The sequence below is a fragment of the Eptesicus fuscus genome, chromosome 7, assembly GCF_027574615.1.
Source record: "Eptesicus fuscus isolate TK198812 chromosome 7, DD_ASM_mEF_20220401, whole genome shotgun sequence".
Lineage (NCBI taxonomy): Eukaryota > Metazoa > Chordata > Mammalia > Chiroptera > Vespertilionidae > Eptesicus > Eptesicus fuscus.
This window is the reverse complement of record NC_072479.1, coordinates 39,891,855-39,919,085: the sequence shown is the minus strand read 5'-3', so window position 1 is coordinate 39,919,085 and position 27,231 is coordinate 39,891,855. Positions and strand designations below refer to the sequence as shown.

General features: G+C 39.2%; 1 protein-coding gene across 1 annotated transcript in view; it reads left to right on the top strand.

The window, feature by feature from the left end:
- TRHDE (thyrotropin releasing hormone degrading enzyme) overlaps positions 1-27,231 on the top strand; it is a 366,112-nt gene that overhangs the window by 77,209 nt on the left and 261,672 nt on the right. Inside the window, exon 3 of the mRNA XM_008155542.3 lies at positions 26,333-26,459. Within this exon, the coding sequence (XP_008153764.3) occupies positions 26,333-26,459 (127 nt within the window). The remainder of the gene's footprint in view (positions 1-26,332; positions 26,460-27,231) is intronic.

Here is a 27,231-nt window from a genome sequence, read left to right as displayed (position 1 = left end):
ATCTTAAACAACAGAAATTTATTGTCTCACAGTTCTGAAGGCTAGAAGTCTGAGGTCAAGGTGTCGGGAAGGCAATGCAACTTCTGAAGGTTCTGGGGAAGGATCTGGTTCAAGTCTCTCTCTTAGCTTCTGGTAGTTCCTTGGCTTGTGGCAGCATAGTTTCAGGGTCACATGGCATTCTCCCTATACATGTCTGTGTCCAAATGTCCCCTTTGGATAAAGACACCAGTCACATTGGATTAGGGGCCTGCCTATTTCAACATGACCTCATCTTAATTAATTACATGGGCAGGCAACAACCTTATTTCCAAATAAGGTCCTATTTTGAGGGTTAAGACTTCAACACCTGAATTTTTAAGGGCCATAAACCCATAATAGATTAAGTCCTGGAATTGAGTAGTAAGAGTTTCAGTGGAGATAAGGACTTTTCCATTCTAAAATGAGTAATATATGTATTCAAAGATAAGGCCATTCAATAAGATGTTATTTTTGTTGAATATTCTAGGTTATTTTTTACTATGTAACGAATCCTCTCAAAAATGTAGTGGCTTAAGACAACAGCATTTAATATCTCACAGTTTCTGTGGGTCAACAATTTAGCTGGGTCCCCTGGCTCAGGGTTTCTCACGAGGCAACCATCCGGGTGTTGGCACGGGCTGTAGTCATCTCAAGACTCTATTGGGGGAAGAGCCCCTTTTAAGTCACTCAGTGGATATTGGCAGGATTCAGCTCTTCATGGATTGTTGGGCTGAGGGTTTCAATTCCTTGCTGGCATTCGCTGGAGGCTGCCCTCAGTTCTTTGTCATGTCAGCCTCTCCATAGGGGAACTCAACATGGAAGCTGGCTATATGAGAATGAGCGAGCTAGAAGAGCAAGGTACAAGGGACATGAATACCAGCAGGCGGGGATCACTGGGGACCATCTTAGAGAGGCTGCCTACCCATATGCTTTATTGTTTGTGTGAAAAAAAGACCTGCACCTTCAGCAGTTGATCCACTTTTTGAAAGTTTATATGTGCCAATCATGTTGGAATTTATTTCTTTAAGCTCATTAAAGTAGTAGAAAGCCTCTGCTTGTCAGATTAATTCTGAGTGTATGTGCTATGCTGCCCTTCTTTTGTATCGCTCTGGACAACTGGTAAAGCAGTTAATCATGCTGATCCCTGACAGTGGCCTCGATCTTTTCCATCTAGGAGTCCTGCTACATGAATAACTCTCTGATTCAGGTCATCTTTCTCTTTTTTTTGATGTGTACTATTTTCAAAACATTATTCAAGAGGCCATGATAAACTTTAACACATATATCAAAGGGGTCAAATCTCTTACTTGTCCTATTATTTTTTAAAAATGAAATCTTTATTGTTGAAAGTATTACATATGTCCCCTTCCTTTCCTCCCTCATTGACCATTATAGCCCACCCCCACTGCCTGCCCCAGGCCTTCACCACCCTATTGTCTGTGTCTGTGGGCTATGCATTTAGGCATACAAGTTCTTTGATCTCTTCCTACCCACCTGCCTTCCCTATTTGTCCTATTCTTTTTGTTAGAGAGGCTAGGACTTCTCTTCCAGATTAGATGTTGTTTGGAGTAATTTCACAATGGAAACAAAAACTTGGAACACTTTGCATCAGTTTTGTGGCAGCTGGTATGATACGTTCTTAAACTAAAAAAAAAAAAAATGAATTTAAGCACACTACCATCAACATGCATTCCATGGAGATCTATTCACTCAGAGAGTATGTTGGTACTTTGATGGATCTGTATGGCAAAAATAATATCAACCTTATAAATTTTCTGGAATTTTTCTTGACTTTAAATAATTTATTTTTATATTGGTTTTGAGTTGAAAATATTTTCGTTTAGTAGAGGTCGTTTTTGCTAATAGATTTTTTTCCAGTAGGATATGGTATATGGAAAGTTTGATTTTTTGTTTCCCTATTTCATGGTTAATGGATTTTGCTTTTTCAAGCTGGATTGTATGTCTTTCCTCTCTGACATGTCTCTAAGCTTCAGGGAACGTAGTCCCCCCTGGTCCATTAATATTAGCAGTCGTCAGTGCTGTAATCCTGTTTCATTTCTGGTATGGATTTTATACCGTAGTGATGACTTCTCATACATAAATTTGAGTTGAGCAGGAACTTGTATCATTTTTTCCAATGAATATCTTTGCATTCCTGAAAATGCTAACCACATATATAAAATTTATGTGCTTATACAAATATTCTGCAATCGTCATGAAAGTACATAGTTTTATTTCTAATCTGCCTGACTTTATTTTATTGCCCTTATTAGACAAATAGGTGCTCTTTATGCCTCTGAAATTCCCGAGCATTTCATGGCAATCTCAAAAGGAGTATTGCCAGTAATGCTGATATTAGAGTGACTTTATTTGATGCCTGGAAACAATGAATGTGAACATGATTCATTTCCCCCCTCTGTTTTAATTTTACTAAGAGGATTTCCTTAAAAGGTAATTGGCATGCTTTGGCTTGCAGACAAACACATACCCTTACAGTGTCCTGAGCAACAGACCCTGCTTACTTTGCACTGAGGCCTAACAACAACTGTTTATGAGAGTGGTTATTTGTAGTGCTAACTAATTCCATGTGTAGCTCTGGTAAAAGAAGGCTGAACTGCGGGGCCTTTGATGGATCTATATGGCCAAAATAGATCCATGATGTAGAAAAGGAGCATGGACTTTGAAGTGAGCAAACCTGGTTTAGGTCTTGGCCCGTTATCTCCCAGGTGTATGACTGTGAGTGAGTCACTTCTGTGAGGCTTACTTGCCTCATCTGTAAAATGGTAATAGCCGTCGTGCATTGCTATGCATGGTTGTTAGTTATAAACTAGAATGTGCTTGTGTTTACACAAATATAAAAGGCAATAAAATCCAGAGGTATTAGGTTCAAATCTCTGCTGTCATCCTTTTGCTCTATTTTGTAGTATAGACCATTTTCCATACTCAATGCTTTTTTCTTCAGAACTACACCTTACTCCACTTAATGTACTCAACAGACATATGCAAACATCACTTTGTGCCTTGTTCCCCCTCTCCATATATTCTTGTTGAACTCATCCAATTCTTTAAATTTATTGTTAATTGCTATATGACTTACTCAGTATGCCAAGAGTGAAAAGATCATTGGCACAACCTTTCCCTCTTAAACATTCCTTCCTCCTTGGTGGGCAGCCATGACTCTTTGGTGGATGGCCACACCTGGAGGAAAGCAGGGAACAGCAATGATGACCACGGGGGTGATGATGATGGCTCCCACACATCTCTCTGTGCCACACACTTTATATATTATATCCCAACATACTTTATGCTACACAAGATAGTGTAGAGCATGCTATATTTTACTATAATCTTTTAAATAGGAAACTGAGGCTTATGCGGGTTAAATAACTTGTCCAAGGTCATATAGCTGGTAGGTGGTAGAGTATCTGGTTGACACTAAAGTCCGTGTTTTTAACCAGTCCCTGCCTGTGCTGATGTATGGGCCCAGGAATCTTAGCAGGTGATTGATATGGCTGGTTCTATTTGGTTAAGTTTGAATCTTCCAGGTGCCAAACTCCCTTATTGAAATTGATCCTGAGAAATGAGGCTAGATAGAAAAATGGGAGTATAGATATATTCTAAAAATTAAAACTGGGTGTGTTTTAAGAATATATGAGGTGATAATTAACAAATAAATCTGATAATACAATTGGGAGAGAAAATGACAAAAACTCACAGTATCCTTAGTGGTTAATGGCTTAGTAAGGGAGACAAATGTTAATGATAAAAACGCACAAAGTTGAAAGTACCTGAAGGGCAGGATCATGGTCAGTTTTACTATGAGAGTCTATAATGAAAGAATCCAAACATAGTCAAGGACAACCAGCCATTTACATGTAATTAAATTGTAGCAAAACCTTTAAACATGTTTGTATTTCTGTTATATACATGTTGTTCAACTCCTAGAAGATCCAGAGGAAAAGGTTACACATTTTTCTAAATATCTACAGGTTTTGCAAATAAAATATTTTATGAACTGGAACAAATCCTTAGAAAAGAATGAGCCCTGGGAAGCAAGCATCCTATGTGTGATAATCTGCAAGGTTAACAGCAATGAAAATAAGTTATGTCCCACAGGGTTAAATAGGATCATACGTTGGCCTGGAAAATTAGTTCTGCCATGTTACAGAAGTGTGGGTTACATAATATCTACAACTAAAACTGTTCTTTATTGTAATGGCGCTGAAACTATTTCTTTAACGGATGCATGAAAGAATGCTGCCTGGGTGTCCAAACAATTGCAAGAGTGTAGTTGCTTTTTAACCTGCATAGAGGCAACTGACTGGCAGCCTTACTACAGAAGGCAGTACAATGCCTAGAAAGATTCTCGGAGGAATTATGAAAGAGGCTTTGTTGCATATATCCTTTCCTATCTCAGCCTATTGATTTGTCCTCTCCAATATCTCTAGAGTCCCTGCACCTCTTTTGATCTCCATCAATACCCGCTTCAGTTCAAGTTACTACTATCTCTCACTTGGACTATGGAAACATTTTTATAATTGGTTTCCATTCGTACTGTTCTCCCAATTCATTCTCTACATCAGAGCCTCCTTTCTTAAAGCCCATCAATAGCTTTCCATTTTATTTAAGGAATAAGCACTTAGGATAGCCAAATAGCCAGGCACATTGTAGACACCCTTCTTTTCTACCAGCTTTATCTTGCGTCTCTTTTATATCCTCCATCCCAGCCATAGCTGTGGATTTACTATATTCTCTTCCACCAGAGAGTTTTGAATGTGCTGTTCCCTTCACCAGCTTAACTCATTCTTTCCCTGATAGATGTTGGCTCAGGGAAACTTTCTCTGATCTTCTAGACTCAGTGAGATTCTTTTATTGTAGACTTTCATAGTAACATTAATCATGATCCTGTCCTTCGGAATAATTTCACCTTTGTGTGATTTTAAATTAACATTTGTCTTCCCTGGTGAATCATAAACATTAGGGGTGTTGTGAGTTTTTGCTCATAATTGTAACTCCAGAATCCAGTAGTTGTGCGTTACACATAAACTGAATGAATCTGGAAAAGAGAGCGATTTGGCCAAATGTTTTCTTAATTATGTCTGTTTTACCTCATTAGAACATTACTAATGCATTTGGAAACAAGTTATTTTTGCCAGGATGATTTTTCTATCAACTTATGAATTATTATTTATACCACCTAACCTTACCATTAAAAATAAAAATTGTATGACAGCATCAGGTATTAGAAAGCTCCCCAGGAGGCAGTGAAAGTGGTGGCGACTGGCCATTATCTCCTTTTTTATTTTCCAGCTGCAATTCCCCTCCACATTTTATATAAATGCACATGCTGAAGATGGACACACATTTTTTCTCTGCTTAAAAATATGATATAGACATTATAGACTTCCTATGTAGCTCTAAGCTGAGAAGTTTGTTATCAATTTTTGTGTTTTTTAGTAGCTAGGAAAATGCTTACAATCTTAGGGTTCTTTACATACATTTCCTTTAAACACTGGTTCTTACCGAATATTTATTGGTGTGATATTTTGAAATTTTCTAAGACTTTCTGTGTGTTTTTATAAGTGATTGTGAAGGATTTTTATTAAAAGTGGCCCTTTAACAGCAATAAACAGTTCCTTTGGAATCTTGAAGAAAATGATACTGTTTTGGCAGCCCATTTTAGAAATTATTCTAGTAGAATACTGAGTTTGAAATTGAGACAAAGTACTTGTCTTTGAGGAGACTTGACAGAACCCCTAGTTCTTTGTACTTTATCCTTTTGAAAAAAAAAAAAAAGTCCAATAAGATCCACAAATAGAATTGTTTAATTTTTCCACTGTGGAGCTATGATTTTTTTCTCCCTGCGATTGTAGATTTGTGTATTGTTGACTTAGAAAAATGGAATATAAATTAAATTTTATTTAAAATTTATTGACCAGATAAAAAATACATTGAGATTCAACATTTTGCTCACAAAAATGACCCAGCAAGGCAGTGAGCTGAAAGAGCAAATAGCTGGAGTTCTGCAAGAAAAAACTGTCATGTTTAATCTCTGATCACTCACTCACTTACTCATTTAAAAACATTTGTAGTGGATTGATATTCAGAATATACAAGAAGCTCATGTAAGCTAGAAAGAACTGTACAGGAAATATAGAAGAAAAATTGTTAAAGGATATAAATGGGCAATTTACAGAAGAGAATATTAAATGAAAATAATAGTAAATAATCATAAGAAATGATAATAATAGAAAATACTTATTAGCACTATTATTGTACTATATTTTTTCTTGGTGCTTAATTTTTAAACATTTACTTTCTCATAATAGAAGTATTATTATCATCCTTACTTAACAGAGGAAGCAACTGAGTCACAGAATAATGTGTTTGGGTACTAAATGGAAATCTGGCTTCAGATCTCTCTTATGTAGATGGAGACTATCTCACTCATTATCAGAGAAATATGTATTAACTAGAGGCCCGGTGCACAAAATTCGTGAATGGGGGGATGGGTCCCTCAGCCCAACCTGCACCCTCTCCAATCTGGGAGCCCTCAGGGGATGTCCTACTGATGGCTTAGGCCTGCTCCCCTTGGTTCTCTGCTCTCTGTGGACCTGCCTGCTCAACACTGCCACAGGCCCTGGTGTCTGCTCTCTGCGGGGGCCTGCTTACCACTTGACGCCGTGGCCAGGGGCAGGCAGAGCCCTGCTGTCTGCTCTCTGTGGGAGCCTGCTTGCCCCTTGCCGTGGCGAGGGCTAAAAGGACTGGGGGACTCCGGCGTGGCTGAAGGGACTGGGTGCCGCCATCTTGTGGCTATGGGTGCCATCATCTTTGTGATGGAGTGATGGTCAATTTGCGTATTCCATCTTTATTAGATAGGATGTAATAATACCTTAAAGCAATCAGATTCTCAGAAATATGAGTTTGATAAAATCAAATTCTGGTGAGGATGGGAAGAGGAGGGGAGCATCCCCACTGTTGGTGGGAATGTGAACTGTTGTGTCCATTTCAGAGACCAGCTTGCAGTTTTTAGGGAAATTGGGTATGCTAATCTTGATGTCTGCAAGTTCTTGGGCATATACCAGAGAGAAACTGTCAAGTTCATGCACATGGAAACATGCACTGTGATGCTTATTTCATTGAATTTGGGGCTGTGGGAAGTTGAAAGTACTATAGGAGTTCTTTGTTAAGGTAATGGACACCTTGGTATGTTTAGAGGTATACTATAGAATACTCAGAAGCAATTACCTACTTTTTACATTTGGAAACATGGATGGATCTCAGAATTAACTGAATGAACAAACATTAAGGTAAACCAGAATGAGACTGTAACTTAATATTAAAAATTAAATACATACAAATAATACTCTATGTTTTCCTGGATATGCTTACATGTAAAAACAGTATGGTAGTTGGTTAGAACGTACATAAGTGTAGCCCTATTCGGTTTGGCTCAGTGGACGGAGCGTCAGCCTGCGGACTGAAAGGTTCCGGGTTCGATTTCGGTCAAGGGCATGTACCTGGTTTGCGGGCACATCCCCAGTGGGTGGTGTGCAGGAGGCAGCTGATCAATGTTTCTCTCTCATTGATGTTTCTAGCTCTCTATCTCTCTCTCTTCCTTTCTGTAAAAAAATCAATAAAATATATTAAAATAAAACAAAAAAAAAGAAAGTACATAAGTGTAGTTACCAAGGAGAGAGGGATGATTTGGGGAATAAGGAATGAAGGGGAAAGCAATAGTAAAAATCAAATATGAAATGGAAGAGGAAACTTTCATAGATCACTGATGAAAGCATGACATGACATTAGCTAAATATGGGACAATATATAGTCTGCTTTGTTTATTGCTCTATCCCTTGCACCTAAATTAGTACCTGGGGCATAGCAGGTACTCAGAAAGATGAAATTTGAAGGAAGAATGAATGTAGAAATTAAGAAGAATTTTCAACTCAGTTCCATGCACATGGGAGCCAATCAAAACGAGGGTCCCTCTCCCAATTTCTTATTTTGTAATGAAATACACATTACATATAGGCAGTAGGCCAGTTACTGGAGATACAGAAGTGAATTAAACATGTTTTCTGCTCTTAGTGACTCATACTCTATTTTCAGAGATTGGTTGGAAAACTATTAAGAATGATGTGTGGTAATACTATAAGATAAACAATTGGAATTGGAATGAAAGCACAGAGGAGGAATGCCTGGATGTTCATTAATTAATTAATTAATTAATTAATTAATTCTACCAATACTAATTTGAGTTCCTGCTTTGTGCTAACTCCTCTTTTAGATCTGGTGGATACAATGAGGAGCTTTCATGGAATTCTTTGTCTCCCAGGGACCTTAATCAAATAGTCACACCAACAAAGGGAAGGTGCAAAGTTGCTATTCCAAGTCTGCTCTCTGAGAGCTTACTTAAAAAGAATGAAACAGAACCTTAATGTAGATTTGGATTCTAAGAATGGTTTCCCTGAAGAAGAGATGGGGAATTTGAAGGATTAGTAAAAGTTAATTAGGAAGTGGTCAGGGATGTGGTAGAGAGGAGAGGTTGAGGAAGATGTCAAGATGAAGTGAACAGTCTGTGCATAGCTGGTTAGAGACTGACCACACAGACCTCCTGGGCCTTTTCCTTCAGAGAGAATGGAAGTTTTAAGATGGAAGTTTTATCATCAAATACGCCCATGCTAAAAAGAGCCTCTGGCTGCATTGTGAAGGTTGGATAAAGAGGGGAAAGGATGAATATGAGAAGTTATGAACTTATTAAGGTAGTGCAGGTGACAAACATGGGATCATCTGACTTGGATGACAGTGGCTATGGAGAGAAGTGATGAATTAAAAATCTATTAAAAAGGTAAAATTAAAAGGGCTTAGTCATGGATTGGATATGGGATAATTAGGTGAGATAGAGGGGATATAAAAAAATGACCTCAGGAAGATAAATGAAAACAAAGCCACATAGGATGCATCATGGTAAAACTAAGAAACACCAAACCCAAAGAAAAAAGCCTTACAAGCAGCTAGAGGTCATTTGTGAGATGCGCAATGACATTGTGGTTACATAAAAAGACACATAGCTTTGGAGGTGTATAGAGCATGATGAAATGACGTCATGTCTGTGATTTCCTTAAAAACACTTTAGCAAAGGAAGAGAAAGAAGCAGATGAAACAAATAGTTGGTAATTGTCAGACCTAGGAGATGGTTATACAGGGTTATTATACTGTTATATCTGCTTCTTTCTGAAAATTTAAAATTAGTCATGTTTTAAAAAAGCAATCAAAGAGGAAAGAAAGATCACCTATTAAGAAATGAATGACAAGTAGACTTCTCATTAGTGAAAACAGTGTTCTAGATAGTGTAATACATACTTTCAAAATGTTGAGAGAAAATTAATGTTATGGCTTACCTAGTCTTCCATATTCTCATGAAAATTATTAATTATAAGTGAAGGCAAAACATAGACATTTTCAGACAAAGGCCTGGAAGAGGTTTCTGTTTACAGACCATTGTGAAAAGAATTATTACAGGATATACCCCAGAAAGGAGAAAATTTAATCTAGAATGAATAAAATAAAACAGGAACAGACTCAGATACAGAGAACAAACTGATGGGGGTGGATACATTTCAGGGGAGGAGGCGGAGAGATAGGTGTAAAGGGTGAAGAGGAATAAGAAGTATAAACCTTTTTTATAAAAAAATGTCATGGGAATAAGTATAGCCTAGGGAAAATAGTCAATGTCATCATAACAACTTTGTATGGTGACAGAGGTTTACTAGACTTTTTTGTAGTTAAATCATATCTTAAACAAAAGAAAAGCTTCATAACATGTATAACTAGGTTGTCTTCCCCCACCTGCACCCTAGAGGAGAGCAAACAATTTAACAATAGAACATTTATTACTATAATTCACTACTTAACAGAACACAGGGAAAAAGAAGGAATCTATCATCTGAATAGATGTAAAGCATTAGAAAAATCCAACACTATTCATGATAAGTTCTTGGCAAATAATGAATAGAAGGGAACTTCCTTATCTCGCAGCAAGCATTTTAGTTTGTAGTGAAACAGTAGAAGCATTCCAAATAAAGTGAAAAATAAGATAAGGATGTCTTCTTTCACTGCTCCGAGTTGGCATTGTTCTAGAAATCCCAACTGAGACAAGCCCAACAGAAACACTCACACACACACACACACACACACACACACACACACACCACAAAACAATCACAAAAAAAACACTATTAGAATTAATTCAGAAAGTTGGCTTGTTTCAAAGTCACCTTGCAAAAATCAGTAAGTGACTGATATCAGAAATAATAGATTAGAAATATGAATTTTCAAATCCATTCACAGTAACAACACATCATAAGGTATCTAGAAGAAATCTAACAGGAGTTGTGTGAGGTTTATATAAAGGGAATAATAAAACTTCAAAGTGAGTAACAAACCAAAATAATCAAGAGACATTCCATGGACATGGATGTTTAGATCTAATGTTTGAAGATGTCAAAATAACATGCAAATCTAGGGAAAATTTTTGCAAAATCTCCAACAGGATTTTGTGTGTAAGTGTGGAAAATGACCCTAAAATTTATATCCTATATAATAAAGAGCTAATATGCAAACGGTCATCATGCCCTCGTGCCCTCGCACACTCCTGCCTTAGTGCCGGGGGACCTGAGGCTGCACCCCCACCCTGGCGCCAGGGCCTCAGGGTACCGGAGGAACCTGAGGCCGTGCCCCCCCCCGCCTGGCTCTGGGCTGGGGGACCCGAGGCCGCACCCCCCACCTGGCTCTGGGCTGGGGGACCTGAGGCTGTGCCCCCTGCCCAGTGGGGCTTGATGGGGGACCTGAGGCTGCGCCCCCCACCTGGCTTCAGGCTTGGGGACCTGAGGCTGCGCCCCCCACCCTGCGGGGTTTGACGGTGGCGGTGGGGCTGGCTGGGGCTGGGTCTCGCGTGATTTTGAGGCATACATGGGTGGGCGGGGACTTTAAGTTCTGTAGTGCGCCCCAGACTCTGACAGGAGGGAGATTTTCATATACATTTTACTAATTTTCTTTCATCTCTGACACTTCTATTATAGAGAAAGGCCAAATAGCAATATTAAAATATTTCCTCTAATTAATTCCCTTTTAATGTGGATGAATTTCATGCAATGGGCCACTAGTAGAATAATAATAAAGTTTTTGGAAAAAACAAGGAAAAGTACTGGGATTATTAGCCCTCACATTTTTTACTTAGTTTTAGTGATGATGTGCTATTGGCATAATGACATGCTGACCAATAGAAAACCACAGAGATCCAAGCATGTATGAGGACTTAGTACCGTACATGAGGGGGGAGTGTACATCAGTGGGAAAGACAAGACTCTTCAACAACCAATACTGAGACAAATGGTTATCCACATGGAAACAAATAAAATGAGATTGTTATTTCACATCATTCACATAAATACATTCCACTGGGGTTAAAGCTCTGATTTTGAACAGCAAAAGTTTAAAACATTTGGAAGAAAACATAAGAAAAATATATTTGGACCTTGAGGGTCATGACCCAGAAAACACAATCCCTGAAGGGAACATTTGCTATTTGTCTACATTCAAAGTTAAAAGTAAATTCTATTTGATCAGGGACATATGTACAAGGCTAGCTCAGACTGGGAGAATATTTTTTTTTCAAATTATGCACTAGCAAATGATTACTGTCCAGAATATACAAAGGCCTGTTGCACATCATGGGGGAAAAAGGTAAATAACTGAATGGGAGGATAGACAAAGGAACAGGGCAGTTTGCAGAAGAGGAAACCATAAGCCCATAAACATGAAATGATGATTGACGTCAGCATTATCAGGAAGATCAAATTACAATGAACAAGGAGACACCATGTCATGCCCGTTGATTAACAAGCATTTCAAAATACAAACTTTGCCAGGTTGTGGGGAAGCAGGATGGTCATACATTGCTGGTGGGATGTAAATTGGTATGATTCCTGTGAAGAGAGGCTGATAATACCCAGTTAAACTGAAGGATGAATATAACATGAATTGGAAATATACTGAAGCCAGAACTCCATGGCCATGGTTAATTCTATAGAGGCAGGGAAGTGGGAAGAAGGGGATGTATTCCCTCAAGAGAACTGCAATGTTTTACATAGTTAAAGAAATATATGAAACAAATGTAGAAAAATTGTCAACATTTGTCAACATTATTTAAATCTGCTGGGGGGGAGAGGGATAATGTACTTTTGTACTGGACTTTTCTATAGGATTTCTATATGATTGGAATATTTGGTAATTTCTTTAAAGAAAGAATTGAATGGAGAGGCTTGAAGACTGAAACGATGGTTTTTAAGACATTTATAAGTAGCTCTTCCTGGAATGCATTCTCCCCAGAAACCGATATCCCCATTTTTCACACCCTTACTTATTTTACACTTCTATTCAAGTATCATCTTCTTTCTCAGTGAGGCTTTCCCTAACCTTTGACATTTTCTAACCCCCTGTGATGTATTTTTAAGTTGAATACTTATTGTTATTTATCAAACTGTATATTGTTCATATGTATTCATTTGTATTGTATTATTTACTTGTGTTGTTTGTGTTTATCTGTCTTAGCGGCCAGAATACAAGCTTTCTATGGTAGGGATTTCTGTTTGGTTCACTTCTATATCCCCAGCACCCAGCAGAGGGCCTGGCACACAGTATCTTCCCAATAAATATTTGTCCAGTGAGTGAACAAAGGAATTCTGAATTCTGCCTTGGGTGGCAGAAAGTGTCTGCATTATTGAAAGATACAGGAGAGAGGAGTGGAGCAGGCAGGATGCTGTGTCTGATTTGGAGGGGAAGATGACATACGTAGAAGTGAGGTCAGCAGGTAGTTGGAAATCAGGGAATAAAAGGACAGATGGGCCAAACCAAATTGAAACTGAATCCAACTGAGCACCAAGCTCCGATATTTACAAAGAGATGGACTTGGCTGTCAGTCTTGCTGAAGGAATCCGACCAGGCATAAAACAGACAGCTCAGTAACGAAATGCTCAAATTTATTCTATCTCGCTTAAAAAACCTGCAGTTCAGTTTACTACAAAAAAAGGTAGTCTATCCCAGAGAAGGAGTAAATGGTGCTGCTTTATCTATGGGCTGTGACAGTATTAAACAACTTTTACTGGCTTCCAGACATTGGATCTGACTCATCTGTTGTTTATTGTTCGTCGTGCAGGGGAAAGAAAGATTAGTTGTTAGAGTTAAAAATAATAATGGCCATGTTGAATGTATCTTCATTGAAGACTGTGATGTTCAAAGAGATTTAAGGAATAAAGATATATGTTTTCCTATGTGTTAGGCTATTGCTAAATATTTCTTTCTAGACCTGAGGTTTGCTTGCTATAGGACTGGGTGAACAAAGGGCTCTTCAGGTGACGTTAGGCCAGTAGTTTTGGTAAGCCTGTTAAAAATGGAGATTTTTAGGGCCCTGCCTGTGAGAGAGGACTCAGAATTTCTGGAGTGTGCAGGCCTAGAAATGTGAATTTTATACAATTGTCCCAGGTGAGTTTGATGCACAGTATAATAGGATAACACTTAAAGAAAAAAATGCTGTAGATGATTCTAACTTTTACTCAATCATTTATCTTTTTTTTTATGTGCACTAGTTTTGTGCAGTAATATGTTGTGTGCTTGGTAATAATATTTGTGAGTGAAACAGGTGTGCCAACATTGGCAGTTGGAAAGCTGTAAATAATTATATCTACCGCAGAAAGAGAGGCACAAAAAAGAAATACAAAATGTGCTCCTATAAGGAGCTGCAAATCTAACACAAAACAAACAGTGTGAAGATAGGAAATGATAATGTATTCATTTCCTACTGCTGCTGTAATAAGTTTCTGAAAACTTAGTGACTTAATGCAACACAGATTTATTCTCTTACTGTTTCAGAGGTTAGAAATCCAAAATGAGTTTTGCAGGACTAAGATCAAGGTGTTGGCAGGAATGGTTCTTCCTGGAGGCTCTAGCAGATGATCTGATCCTTGCGTGTCCAGCTTCTAAAATTGCAGGTCATGTATTAGAGAAAAGTCCACTTGAAACCTATATCATCTTATTAACCCATGTCACTCCAATAAATTTAATAAAAAATAAACACACAAACAAACGAACAAACAAACAAAAAACTGCATTCCTTGCATTCTATGGTTCATGGCCTCTTTCTCCTTTGCATCTTTATATTTCTCTCTGCTTCCGCCATCCGGATTGCATTCTCCTTTTCTGTAGTCAGAACTTCCTCTGCTTCCTTCTTCTAAGGGCATTTGTGATCATACTTGGGTCCACCCGAATAATCCAGGATGATGGCTTCATCTCAAAATTCTTAATTTAATCAAAACTTCGAAGTCTCTTTTGGTAACATTCACAGGATCTAAGGATTAGGACATGGTATCGTTGAGGACCATTATTCATGTATGTAAGAAAAATGTGACAACAGCAGTGTGATTATGCCAAAACCTTGCCCTTTCCCTGAAGTACCCGAAAGTAAGTAGAATTTGTAAACTCCACAGTGAAGTAGTAAATGCTGTGCTTAGTAAATAAATGTGAAGTGATTTCAAGAAAATACCATACAAGTGGCCACAGTACCAATTTCCTTGCCTGAAGCCAAATGTAGTTGGAAGACGCAATCAATCTATTGTAACAGCATTTTAGTATTGGCACAGACAAGGACCTTCAAGTTTATTGCCATTTTATGGGAGTCAGCAACATGTTGTCAGTCCCCAGTGGATGAAAGCCACTGCGTTAGACACAGTGAGAAGTGAAAAGAGAAGCTGAGGAGATGGACCCAATGCTTAAAGAACTTAAATTCCAACAGAGAGATGAGACAAATACACGGTAAACATAGATAGCCTATGCACCTATAGAATAAAGGCCACTGCATCCCAAAGAAACCCCATAGTATGTAGCTTACCTGTCTCACAATTCTCAGCAAGTGTTTTTCTCATGAACCTTTAGTTAAATTCTTTGAAGAAAGAAGGGAGATCATATAACACAAGCAGGGACAAGCCATTAGGACAACTTTATGAGTGACAGTACTCTGGAGTCTCCTTATGACAGTATTTGATATGAAGTGGGGTTTAGTATAAAGCTGGCTGTAGACCTCATTAAGGATGCTTAAGTAATTGTTCTCAGAATAGCTATTGTATGGATTTCAAGGTGAGAAGCATGGAGAGGCTCTGACATTTGTTTCTGCAGTCTGTTCTTGTGAGAAGGAGGGGGAGGTTGAGGTAGCTGTGGTTTTGCTATCACCACGAGATTCCTTCTTCATACTGGGATCTTATTACCCATCCATCCCCAATTCTAAATTCTCCTCCTTCTCAGAACGAGCCCTTTGACTACGATGACGGAGATTGCCTATTCTTGGCTGCTCTCGCTATAAAAGCCACAGAACACATTTTTCACTTGTATTATGCTTTTCTACTCACTGGCCTCCCTGTCTCAATACATCTCAAAATCTGTTGCCTAAATAATCTCCCTTTGTCGTCTTCAATCATGTTACTCTGCTGCAGACTCAGAAGTGGCTCTCAGCTTCTCAAAGCAGAACATGCAGGCTCTGCTCCCGGGAGGTCAGGACCCTTCAGGAGTTCCTGCCTCCTGGGGGGCAGCATTGGCTCCTGCCCCACCAGCTCCTTCCCCGGCCCGCCAGCCTCCTCTGTGTTTCTGGGCTCAAAGCACTGCACACTGGTTCCTTGCTTCTGTCAGAGTTTGGTGTGTGTTTATTTCCTTTTTGCTTAGCAAAATAGAAAAAAAAAAGTTATCTTCTGAATTTAAATTACACGAATACTCCTGGGTGTTTAGTTTCTTGTTTACAACATTCTTTCCTCTTTGTATCAATGTGTTTGTCTTAGTGCCAAAAAGCACCTGCTCCCTCTCCCTGGCCAGTTCTGTTTACTGATTGGTATGAAGAACCCTCCAAATTAAATTATAGTCACATAGGCGAATTAATTCAGCTTTACTGGCTGAGAATTTAGTGACAACACATCACTGTTTTGCAGTTACCAAAGAAAGGCACTGATTTTTCTTGGTTGAAAATTTTTCAGTTAGGTGAAAGGAAGAGTAAGCTTATTATTGCTATTATGGTAATATTTTAAAGCCACAAAATGATTATTATGTCCTCCAAAGTTCCCAATGTACTCTTGCCCTATAAAAATTTCTCAGAGAACAACTCTGGCAAGTCAGAGGTTTATTTAACATAACAACACCAAAGTACAAACATCAAATCAGAGAAAGGGTTATTCATGTCTTTATTTAAACTGTGTATTACTGTTGTAAATGATTTTTTCCTCCTCTTTGCTGTGTGGTGCAGCTACACACAGTTTCATATCATTATATAGGAACTACCACAATTTATTTTTAACGGAAAAATGATTCAGTCTAGAAGAAAGGGTGTAGATACAGAGATTTAATTTCACTGTCCTTGCAAGTGACTCAATGAGATAGAAAACCCTTCAAATTTTTCACCTACAAAGTCATAATTTACTATTAACTACATATTCATGGTAAAGTATTTTGTAAAGATGATTAAGAAAATCTATAAAGTATTTTAAATTATTATAAAAAAAACTCCAAAATTATTTAGTATAAGATTTTATATTTCTGACAATAGCATAGTTATTTACATTTTTCACTTGTGTGTGTGTATGTGTGTGTATATATATATATATTTACCTTTACTTTGAAATCTTTAATACAATGGGAGTTAAAACATTGGATGTAGGAGTGAATAACTGCTTGCTTTTCTTTACTTACATGGTGCTCTGTCCTTATCCACTTAATCATCATCACTATGGAGAGGGCTTCTGAAGAGCTAGAGTTATTGAGGTCCACCTTGCTATTCTCAGTTATAAGACTCTGTTGCTCTATCTCCCCACTGGACTACCAGCTCCTTGAAAGAGCACATGTCCCTTTTGCTTATCTTTACACTCAGCAGGGGAATAGTAGCCTGACCATTAATAGATGCTCATTGAATAGCAACTGAATAGAGGGATTTCCCATTGATGAAATCCTTAAACCGTCGTTGATATCTTATTCTAAATTGCACAGCTATCAGAGACAAAGTCAATTTGAATTCGTCTAAAGTTCCCTTCCATTATGATTCCCTCCCCAAAGGATATTCTATCATAATAATGGCAAGTAGCTGACACCAATGCCATCTCTCCTACCCTTCAGAGTGCAGCTGGCATTTCACGGATCTTGGCACTTTCTCCTGCCAAGTGCAGATGTGGTCTCAGGATTCTTTCCCACATGCCCTCTCAGTAGCCACTGTTAGTTGTCAGGATAGTTGAAACTTAATGGCCACCCTTGATTTTGTGAGAAAGTGAGATGATTGAAGGGATTGAAGGTATCTATCTGCCTTTAGTGTTTTTCCCCATTCAGTGACTAAAATACTTAAAATTCTATAAAAAGATGAAACATACTTTAAATACAGAGAGTCCATGAAATTACAGAGTAAAGGCCACTGGGTTCAACAGACCTCCCCTAGGAACACCTATTTTGGGTGTTTAACTGTTTTAAGGGATCAAAAACACGTAGCTCCTACACTTTACTTCAGCACTGTGATCTGTTACCACAGGGATGGTACCATGAGAATATTTTTTCTAAAGCCACCTCTTGTATTCCATATTGGCTATCAGAGTTATTTCTCTCTAATAATTAGCATCTAATTAGTATCAAGGTTACGGGTGATAATGAGGAAAAAAGAGGAACACTCAAGAATAAAATAGATCCAGAAACATAGAAGCATGGAATAGACTGTTGAATCTCAGAGGGAGGGCAGGGGGTGGGTGGGTAGGAAGAGATCAACCAAAGAACTTATATGCATAACCCATGGATACATACAATAGTTTGGTGGAGGCCTGGGCTCCGGGAAGGGGGGGGGGGCGGCGGAGGGGGGCGGGGAGGCAACGGGCAGGGGAGACTATAAGGGATCAATGGGAGAAAAAGGGGACATATGTAATACTTTCAACAACAAAGATTTTTAAAAAAGAATAAAGGATGGAGTTTGGTAGCTGAGCAGTTGGTATGCATTTTCAAGGAAAGTGAAAAATGCAAAAGAGTAAAACTATCCTAATATATAAAAACCCTGGGTCCATCACATCCACAACAACTGGGAGGCTTGAACGTTCACCAGTCTGCGCACACAGCAGGCAAGCAGGCTGAACTGCTGACCTCTTAGAGAGAGAGAGAGGCAGGGCTGATCAGCACTGGCAGCGGCTGCTGGCAAGGCCCCGATAGAAAAGCAGGGTGATCAGACCCTGCTTCTCTCTCCCTCACTAGCAGCCAAGCCTCTCTCTCTCTCTCTCTCTCTCTCTCTCTCTCTCTCTCTCTCTCTCTCTCATCCTCTCTCTTTCTTCCAGAGGTCAGCAGTTCAGCCTGCTTGCCAGCAGCCTAGACCAAATGCCAGGCTGTGCGTGCAGCAGGTGAGAGGGCTGAACTGCTGACCTCTTGGAGAGAGAGAGAGGCAGGGCTGATCAGCAGTGGCAGCGGCTGCTGTCAAGGCCCCGATAGAAAAGCAGGGTGATAAGGCCCTGCTTCTCTCTCCCTCGCCAGCAGCCAAGCCTCTCTCTCTCTCCCAGAGGTCAGCAGTTCAACAGCTTGCCAACAGCCTGGGGCAGCTGCTGATCAGTCCCGCCTCTATGATCAGGCCTGGAGATAGGCCTGGAGATGCTGACTGGCATAGAAACTGGCCAATCAGAACCAAATCTGGGTGAATTGCGAGGAGCCAATGGCTGCCTAGGAGGCAGGGCTTTTGACGCTGACTGGCATAGAAACCGACCAATCAGAACCAAATTGGTCAGCAGAGGAGGCCAATTGGGGGCGAGATCAGGCCTGCAGGGGAGGGCAGTTAGGGATGAGATCAGGCTGGCAGAGGAGGCAGTTAGGGGTGATCAGGCAGGCAGAGAGGCAGTTAGGGGCAATCAGGCTGGCAGAGGAGAGCAGTTGGGGGAAACCAGGCCAGCAGTGGAGGGCAGTTGGGGGGCACCAGGCTGGCAGGGGAAGGCAGTTGGGGGCCATTAGGCCAGCAGGAGAGGGCAGTTGGGGGCAAGATCAGGCCAGCAGGGGAGAGCAATTGGGGGTGATATCAGGCCAGTAGGGGAAGGCAGTTGGGGCAAGATCAGGCCAGCAGGGGAGGGCAGTTGGAGGCAATCAGGCTGGCAGTGGAGCAGTTAAGTGTTAATCAGGCCAGCAGGGGAGCTATTAGGGGGTGATCAGGCTGGCAGGCAGAAGTGTTTGGGGGCAATCAGGCAGGCAGGCAAGCGGTTAGGAGCCAGCAGGCCCGGACTGTGAGAGGGATGTCCAATTGCCAGTTTAGGCCTGATTCATGTGGGATTGGGCCTAAACTGGCAGTCAGACATCCTCCGAGGGGTTCCAGATTGGAGAGGGTGCAGGCTGGGCTGAGGGGACAACCCCCCCCCCGCCCCAGTATACAAATTTCGTGTATCAGGCCTCTAGTCTATAATAAAAATATAATATGCAAATCGACCAAACAGTGGAACAACCGTCCGGACGACTTTCTGGACAACCTTCTGGACGAAGAAGGGGCTGTGAGGGCTGAGGCAGCCGGGGCTGTGAAGGCCTACTCTTGCATGAATTTCATTCATTGGGCCTCTAGTGTGAAGATAAAAGAAAAACATCTTCATTATTTTCTTTTCAAAATAAGTGGGAGACTACATGAGAAGAATTTAGGCAAATTAGTGTGATTAAAGGAACTTTGAAATGAGACCCAGAGAAGTTAACTGACTTTCATAAGTTGACAGTAGTTAGTGAGAAAGCTGAGTTTCACCTCCTGGTGTGCCAGTTCCTAGTGTAATGTCCTTTTCACAGGTCTAAATGGGCAGTTTGGTTCATATCAGTGGTTAGGAGAAGCTATGCAGAGGGAGAGATAAAACCTGGTTAGCAATTTACATTTTCAGAGCTGGGCTCTTATCGTGGGATGTCAGAAAATGCAAATAAGCAGGTGTAATAAAATTGTATTTCAATGCTTTTGAGTGATAACTATGTTTATGAAGATTTAGGTTCTATGTTATGATTAAGTAGAGCCTATTTAACCTAAAAGAAGAAAAACAACTGTGAGTGTTTTTCACAGTATAAAATGAATTATTGTACAGCAAACTCTTGATTAATTTCATAGGAATTACCTAGTTTGTGGAATAATTTGGATTCCGCCCCCCACTCCTTCAACCCTCCATCCTTCAATTGGGTCTCATTAGTTCCAACAGGGCATTGGAATGAGAAAGGTACAGATAAAGAGAATGATTGCTTTTAAGTGAGAAAGTGACTACAGTTAGGTTTACTTGGTAGCTAGTGAGTCATTCAGTAGAATGTTAGGACCAATTAAATAAGTTCATCCATTTATTGGCATCCCTACTGCCGTCTCTCCAGTCCAAATCACCATCTTTCACTTGTTCTTCTACAATAGTCTAACTCATTTCCTTTTATGTGTTTCTCTATTCCTTTACTAATCCACTATCTACACTGCTTTTGATGTAATCTGTTAAAACCAAATTCTGATCATGTCATTCTGTGGTTTAAAAATCTTTAAATAATTTATTTGTGCCTATAATATTAAGTTAATATTCTACAATTTGATATACAGACCTTTCTTTAACATGATTTGAAGTCTCTTTACTTCTCTGGTCTCACCTATCACTGTATATCTCCTCATTTTTCAAATGTTGTCTCTCTGTGGGCTGCCTTAAAGCAACCCTCTATATTTCAATTCATTTTGTTATAGGTCACTGATGTGATATTTCTGAAATGCAAAAATAATTTTATCACTTTCTGGCTTAATATCTTCCGGTGATTTACTACCACTATTATAACTAAGTTCTAATATTTACTTTTGCCTTTAAAGTCACTAATTATTTGCTCAGCATTGTTTCCTGAGCACATAATGTGACTTTGGTCTAGGATGTTACCTTCTACTTAGCTTAATGCATTCAGCTTACTTTCAAGACTTAGCTGAAACATTTTCTCCCCTGAGAATCCCACAGTCTTATCAAAGGGTTCCTATTGTATATTCCTTAGGACCAGCACATACCTATGAAATTCACTCATTCATTCAGAAAAATGTATGGACTGCCTACTATGTGCCAGGCCCTTGACAGGAAAATTAAAAAAAAAAATACCCCACTATTTTGACCTACATAAAAAATGACACTTTTGTGGTCAGAACTAATAGGTCAAAATTATTTCCCTCATGCAAGTTACTTTCTTGGAGAAAAGGCAGGAGGAAGTAAAATGAGTAAGTAAAACATATCTGTTACTAAATGGTGATAAATGTTACAGGAAACAATAAAACAAGGAAGGAGGATAGAAAGTTCTGGGATGGAAGGGAAGATGTCTAAGCAAGAAGAGATATTTGGAGAAGTATCTAAGGTGTATAGTGAACAAGCCATGGAGATATCTAGGGGAAAACTCAAAAGCATTGATGGGAGATCTGGCATGTTTGAGGAATGCAAAGGAAGCTAGTGTATGGATAGAGTAAGGTTAGTGTGGAGCAAAGTAGTAAGAAACGATGTCAAAGAGATAAAGTGGATTCAATTTTTATAGGGATATTGGGTCCCTTGTAATACTTGGCCTTTTACTCTGAATGAGATGGGAAGCCACTGGAGGAGGAAAGCAAAAGAGTGATATGACTTGATGTTCATTTTAACAGGAACATTTTATTGCTTTGTAGAGGATATACTTAAGGAGTAAGGAACAAGACATTAGTAGGATACTAGAGCACTCATTTAGGCAAGAAATGAAGGAAGCTTGGAGCAGAGTGGTAATGCTGGGGTTATAAAAATGGTTGGATATATTTTTAAGGTAGATCCATAAGGATTTCATGACCAATTGAACATGGAGTATGAAAGAAAGAGGAAAAAAAATAATGTTGAAGCATTGGGCTTGGGTAAGTGATGGAAAGACTTTTGGAGTAGCAGGTAGGGGTGTGTGTTTGTGTGGTGTGTGTGTGTGTTGTGTGTGTGTGTGTGTGTGTGTAATATCAGAAATGTTAAGTTTGAGATGCCTCTTAGATATCTTAGTGGAAACATCCAATGGGCAGGTGGATTAATGAGTGTGGAAGTCTGGAAGTAACGAGGTAAAATATTCAGCATCTAAGTGATATTTATAACCATGAGACTAGATGTCATCACCAAAAGGACTGAGTGTAGACGGAGAAGTGAAAATATCTATTGATGGATAATGCTGGACGTTGGGGTGTCATTTAACACCGGTGGGTCTTGATCTGGCATCTAGAAGGGTTCAGCAATCTGGAGAAGGCTGTGAATAGATTAAATAAGTGTCCAGAGATGAAAGATAATTTTGAAAGGCATTGGGGGTCAGAGGAGCCTAGCTAAAGGAGCTAAGTTCTCCTTGTCTCAGGACCCCCTTGCTTTTTATTAACACAAATTGTCCTAAGGCAAGGTGGAGATATATACTTCAAAGGGTAGGGTTTCAGCTACAGAGTCCATTGTCAGAATGGGGAATAGCCTAAGGCTGTTCATGTGTTTGGCCAACAGGAGGCAATAACATGTAGATTAAGATGCCCTGAGCTGTCTGGCAGCAAACAGTCATCCTTTTCAGGTTTGGGGAAATGCCTTTCAGCCATTCCAGCAGGCAATAACATATGTGACTCAGCCCTTGTTGAGTCCCCAAGTGCCCTCAATCTTTTGATGAAACTCTTGAAATTATGACATGCTGGAATTGGCTTCCGGCAGATGGAATCTGGGACCCTCCAACATTAAGTGAGAAAGATGGATGAGGATGAGGAATCAGCCAGGAGACAGAAGGAGTTGTGAACCAGACAGAAGGAAAGTGAGATAGAAGCCAAGTGAAGAAAGTGTTAGAAGGAGGAGAAATGTCAAATTCTGCTGATAGGTGATGCATGTTGAGGACTGGGAACTGACTGTTGGGTTTGGCATCCTGGTGCCTTTAGTGATGTTGACGAGAGCAGTTATGGGACAGTAGTGGGAATGAAAGCTTCATTATAGTGAATTCAAGAGAGAATAGAGAGAGTATAAGTGGGCAACCATCCTACTTACACTTAAGGGATCCTTTTCATTCTAAAAGTGTTTCAGTTTGGATGTTAACTTACATGCTAATCCTAACTATATAGAAGAAAAAACTTTCAAGGAGCACTGCTGGAAAACATAGCTGAGGAACTGTGGTCAGCAAAGATTTTGTCTTTAAACATAAAAAACAATACAGATTACTTGTTTGCTGGTGAAAATTATGCAGCATGGAGACATAAATTGGTGATATGGAGGATAAAGAGGAACATTTTGAGAATATTTTTGAAAAGGCAAGAGGGGATAGAATGTTGAGGGCTTGGCCTTATGAGCTCAGACTCCCTAATTTTTCTAATGGGAGGGAAGGCAGAATACATTGTTGCATTTCTCACATTGTATTTCATTGTTGATTTATTTGTTTGTTTTCCCACATATTGTGAATCTCTTAAGAGCCGTAAGAGTAAGAGTAAATGTCTTATTAATTTTGTGGTAAAAAATTTTTATTGTTCTATTTCTATTCTCTACTACAGTGGTTCTCAACCTTTCTAATGCTGCGACCCTTTAATACAGTTCCTCATGTTGTGGTGACCCTCAACCATAAAATTATTTTCGTGGCTACTTCATAACTGTAATTTTGCTACTGTTAATGAATCATAATGTAAATATCTGTGTTTTCCGATGGTCTTAGGCTCTATGGCAGCACCGCTCTACTACTATGCCTGACACACAGCATGCATGCGATACATGTTTGAATGAACAAATGAAGACACTGTGCTGAGCATGTGTATGTTTTATCTTCTCATGCAGATTGGATCATTTCCATCAAATCTTGAAAACCAACTTAATTTAATTGAGTTTCTCCTGTCTTGGCCTACAGATAGCTTGACTAACTGGTAGAATTGATTAATAGGTGTGGCTGTTTCTACCAAAATCAATGCTGCTTCCTAGGAGTAAAATTAGTGTCCTTTTGCTACATCATTTTGCAGTGGTCCTGGTTATGCTTTTAAGGTGAAATCACTATTCACTTTAACTTGAATCTCCTGAAAGATATCCATTCTCCTGAGTATCCATTCGTCATTTATAGTTTACCATTCATATAGTATTTATCAATGTCTATTATTATCTAACTTACCTAATAAATGGAAAACTCTCTGAGAATGGAGAATGCATTGCTTCTCTCCATGACCCTCTCTCCCCGCAATAATGCTTTGTGCCACGTTTAGTTAGAGAACATGTCTAATTCACTACTAAGTGAAAAATGCTTAGTCCAGGCCTGGTGCAAAGCAGATGTCAAATAAATGTTTGCTGAATGAATGAATGCATGAGTAGATGATTACTGTGTGTGGTGTATGCTGTTGGTACCCAGACAGATCTTCTTTCCTGTTTGGTGCACCTATACCCCAGCTCTCACTGCTTTGCTCTTAATAGGTTGTACCTGAAATCTTCTTCAAAGGACTATACTTGGGCCAGTCCATGGATGCCTTCCCCTTGGTAATCAGTATCCAATGACTGAGCTGCAGGAGTTTGGGAATCTAGCTGTCCTGCCTCAAGGCAGTGCAAGCTCACCAGGACATGTTATACTCTAGGGGGCTCCCTGTGGGATCAGGCTGAGGCCAGGACTTCACCTGAAATTGCACTTTGCTTGACTCATTATTCTTCCTTATCTTGCTTTCCAGGGCTCCCTTGTAGGTTTCTTCTGAGGACACCTCCTTAGTAGATCACTTGCACACTCATCCTTCCCTTAGCGCCTGCTTCTTGGGAACTTTACTGAACACATTGCATGTTTATAAGCAGTGATGTCAGGGGCAGGGAATTATAACAACTTTCTCTCTAAGAGTGTCAAATTTTGCAGTGGTACGTGGTATCTACACCACCAACCCAAACTGTAGGTGACTGTTAACTAGATTTGATATTTGATTTGGTTGGTGGGTGAGAATTTCAGTAAATAAATTTATTGAATTTAGTAGATATCTTATTGAATCATAGGACTTTCTAATATAAAGCAGAATGTATTTTTTTTAAACTTTCTACTCTTTTTGATTAAACACATCTCTGACATATGTTCTCTCTCCTTAAGTCAGCATAGTAAAGAGTTGATTGTCTAATCAATTTTTATACGATTGAGCACAGCTTTTCTTGGTCTTTGTGTTGAATGTAAATATCCATTTTCACAAACCGAGTAAACCATTTATTTTTTCAGTGATTTGAAATAACACAAACTCCTTTATCTGTAAAATGTGATTGGAAGTAATCTATTTTAGAACTGAAAAGAGCTTTAGTAACCAGCTGGTGGCCAACACTTTTATTTTATAAATGAGACCAGTTGAGACCCAAAGAGGTTAAGTAATTTGTTCAATATCACCCGGCTTGGTCAGTAACAGAGCAGGACTACCAGCCAACTCCCAGGCTGCTGCGCTCGTCACAGCTCCACAGAATACATATTTATTATTCACCGAATTGATATGAGGATTAGGGACCACATCTGTGAAAAATAGATTTAGCCTTTGGAAAGAAAGATGCTGGATAGCTTTATAAAAGCTTTATGAAAACTAATCTCATTTTAACCTTTTCTGTGTAGTTGTTAGTTTTGCTCAGTTTTATGTTATTTGCCTCAGGCTCCTTTTTGGCCAAGGACTAGATAATATACAATTCTTGATTTAAAAATCAATATTAAGTATCCGGACTGTGTTAGAAATATGAATTATTCCAGCTGGTTTCGAAGCCTGGAGCAGTTGAAGACGGCTTTCCAGAATGGCAATCATTTATGGACATGAAACATTTTCTATTCCTACTTTGCATATTGGGAATAAGGACAGTTAGTTCCAAAGAAAAGAAGGAGGTATAACATATATTTCTGTTCAGCTCGGTAATGCTTTCCTAGCTGGATGCAATGTGTCTTTAACAAACCATGAATTTTCTCTCCTGCTGAGCCACCATATCCTGCCTACTTTCAGCATAGTCAGAGAACCATTATACTAATCCACCGTACCTTCCTATCTCTAGCAAGCACATGTAAGTGATAACTTTGAATACTTATTTTGATGCAAGCTGTATAAATCTTGTCTATGTCTTCTTGTAAAGCGAGGAAATTGTGAGTTGCTTAACTTGGTTACTTTAATTGTTTGAGTTTGGTTCATTCAGCCACAGCATGCTTTGATATATGAACAAGAATGCTGTTTAATTTCTGTAGTAAGCAAAGTGATTTGTGTAGATTCATATATGCAGGCAAGATAAAATCTGAGTACCAAAAGGCTAAAGTAACTTTTATATATATTTTTAATTAGGTACGATTATATGCGCGACCCGACGCTATCAGAAGAGGATCCGGGGACTATGCTCTCCATATAACAAAGAGATTAATAGAGTTTTATGAAGACTACTTTCAAGTGCCCTACTCCTTGCCCAAACTAGGTAAGAATTGTCTTGGTTATTTTACTGGAAGGGGTCCAAGAAGGTGGAATTTCTTCTTCATGCATTTATTCAAGACATTCAGAAGCACAGAAATTCCAAGGGTTATATATTTTAAAGGCGATAAGCATGAAAATATATTTTTTTTCTGAAGAGGTAAAATAAAATGTAGTGTTTCTAAAGTCTCGCCAGAGAGTGCTCGTAGGAGTTAAGAATGCCATAATTAAGTTTTGGATTCCAGAAGATAACCCCCCGAGCACCAGTGTGTTGGATACATACTGGGAAGGGGTACTGGTGAGCATCTCATTTCATCGCACCGCTGCTACGTGGGTAGGTGACTGTTACGTTTTCCACCTAAGGGAACTGAGACCCAGGAGCCTTCCATTCATTCAGACAGCCAATAAGTAAAGAAGCTGGGATTTCAAGGAAGGTCTTTATGATTCCCAGATCTGTTCAATATTGTCTACTCCTTGTTTTGTTTCTTTCCTAATCTCAGATGTCAGATCTCAGTGTCTTAGTTATCCCTTAGATGATTTTTGTTCAGTCACTTTGCAAGTAATCAGGGTAAATGGAATAAAAGCAAGAGAGAAGGGGAATTTTAACGGTGGAGGTTGTGTTCATGAAGAATATGCTTGCATTTCCTTCTTTTACAAAGAGAGTATGTTGGATAATTTTTTTGTTGAATGAATAAATGGATGAATTCTGTTATCCTAATTTAAATGAAGTTGCTGCTTTTTTTTTTTTTTTTTAAGGATTCTCCTACTCTCCAGTATAC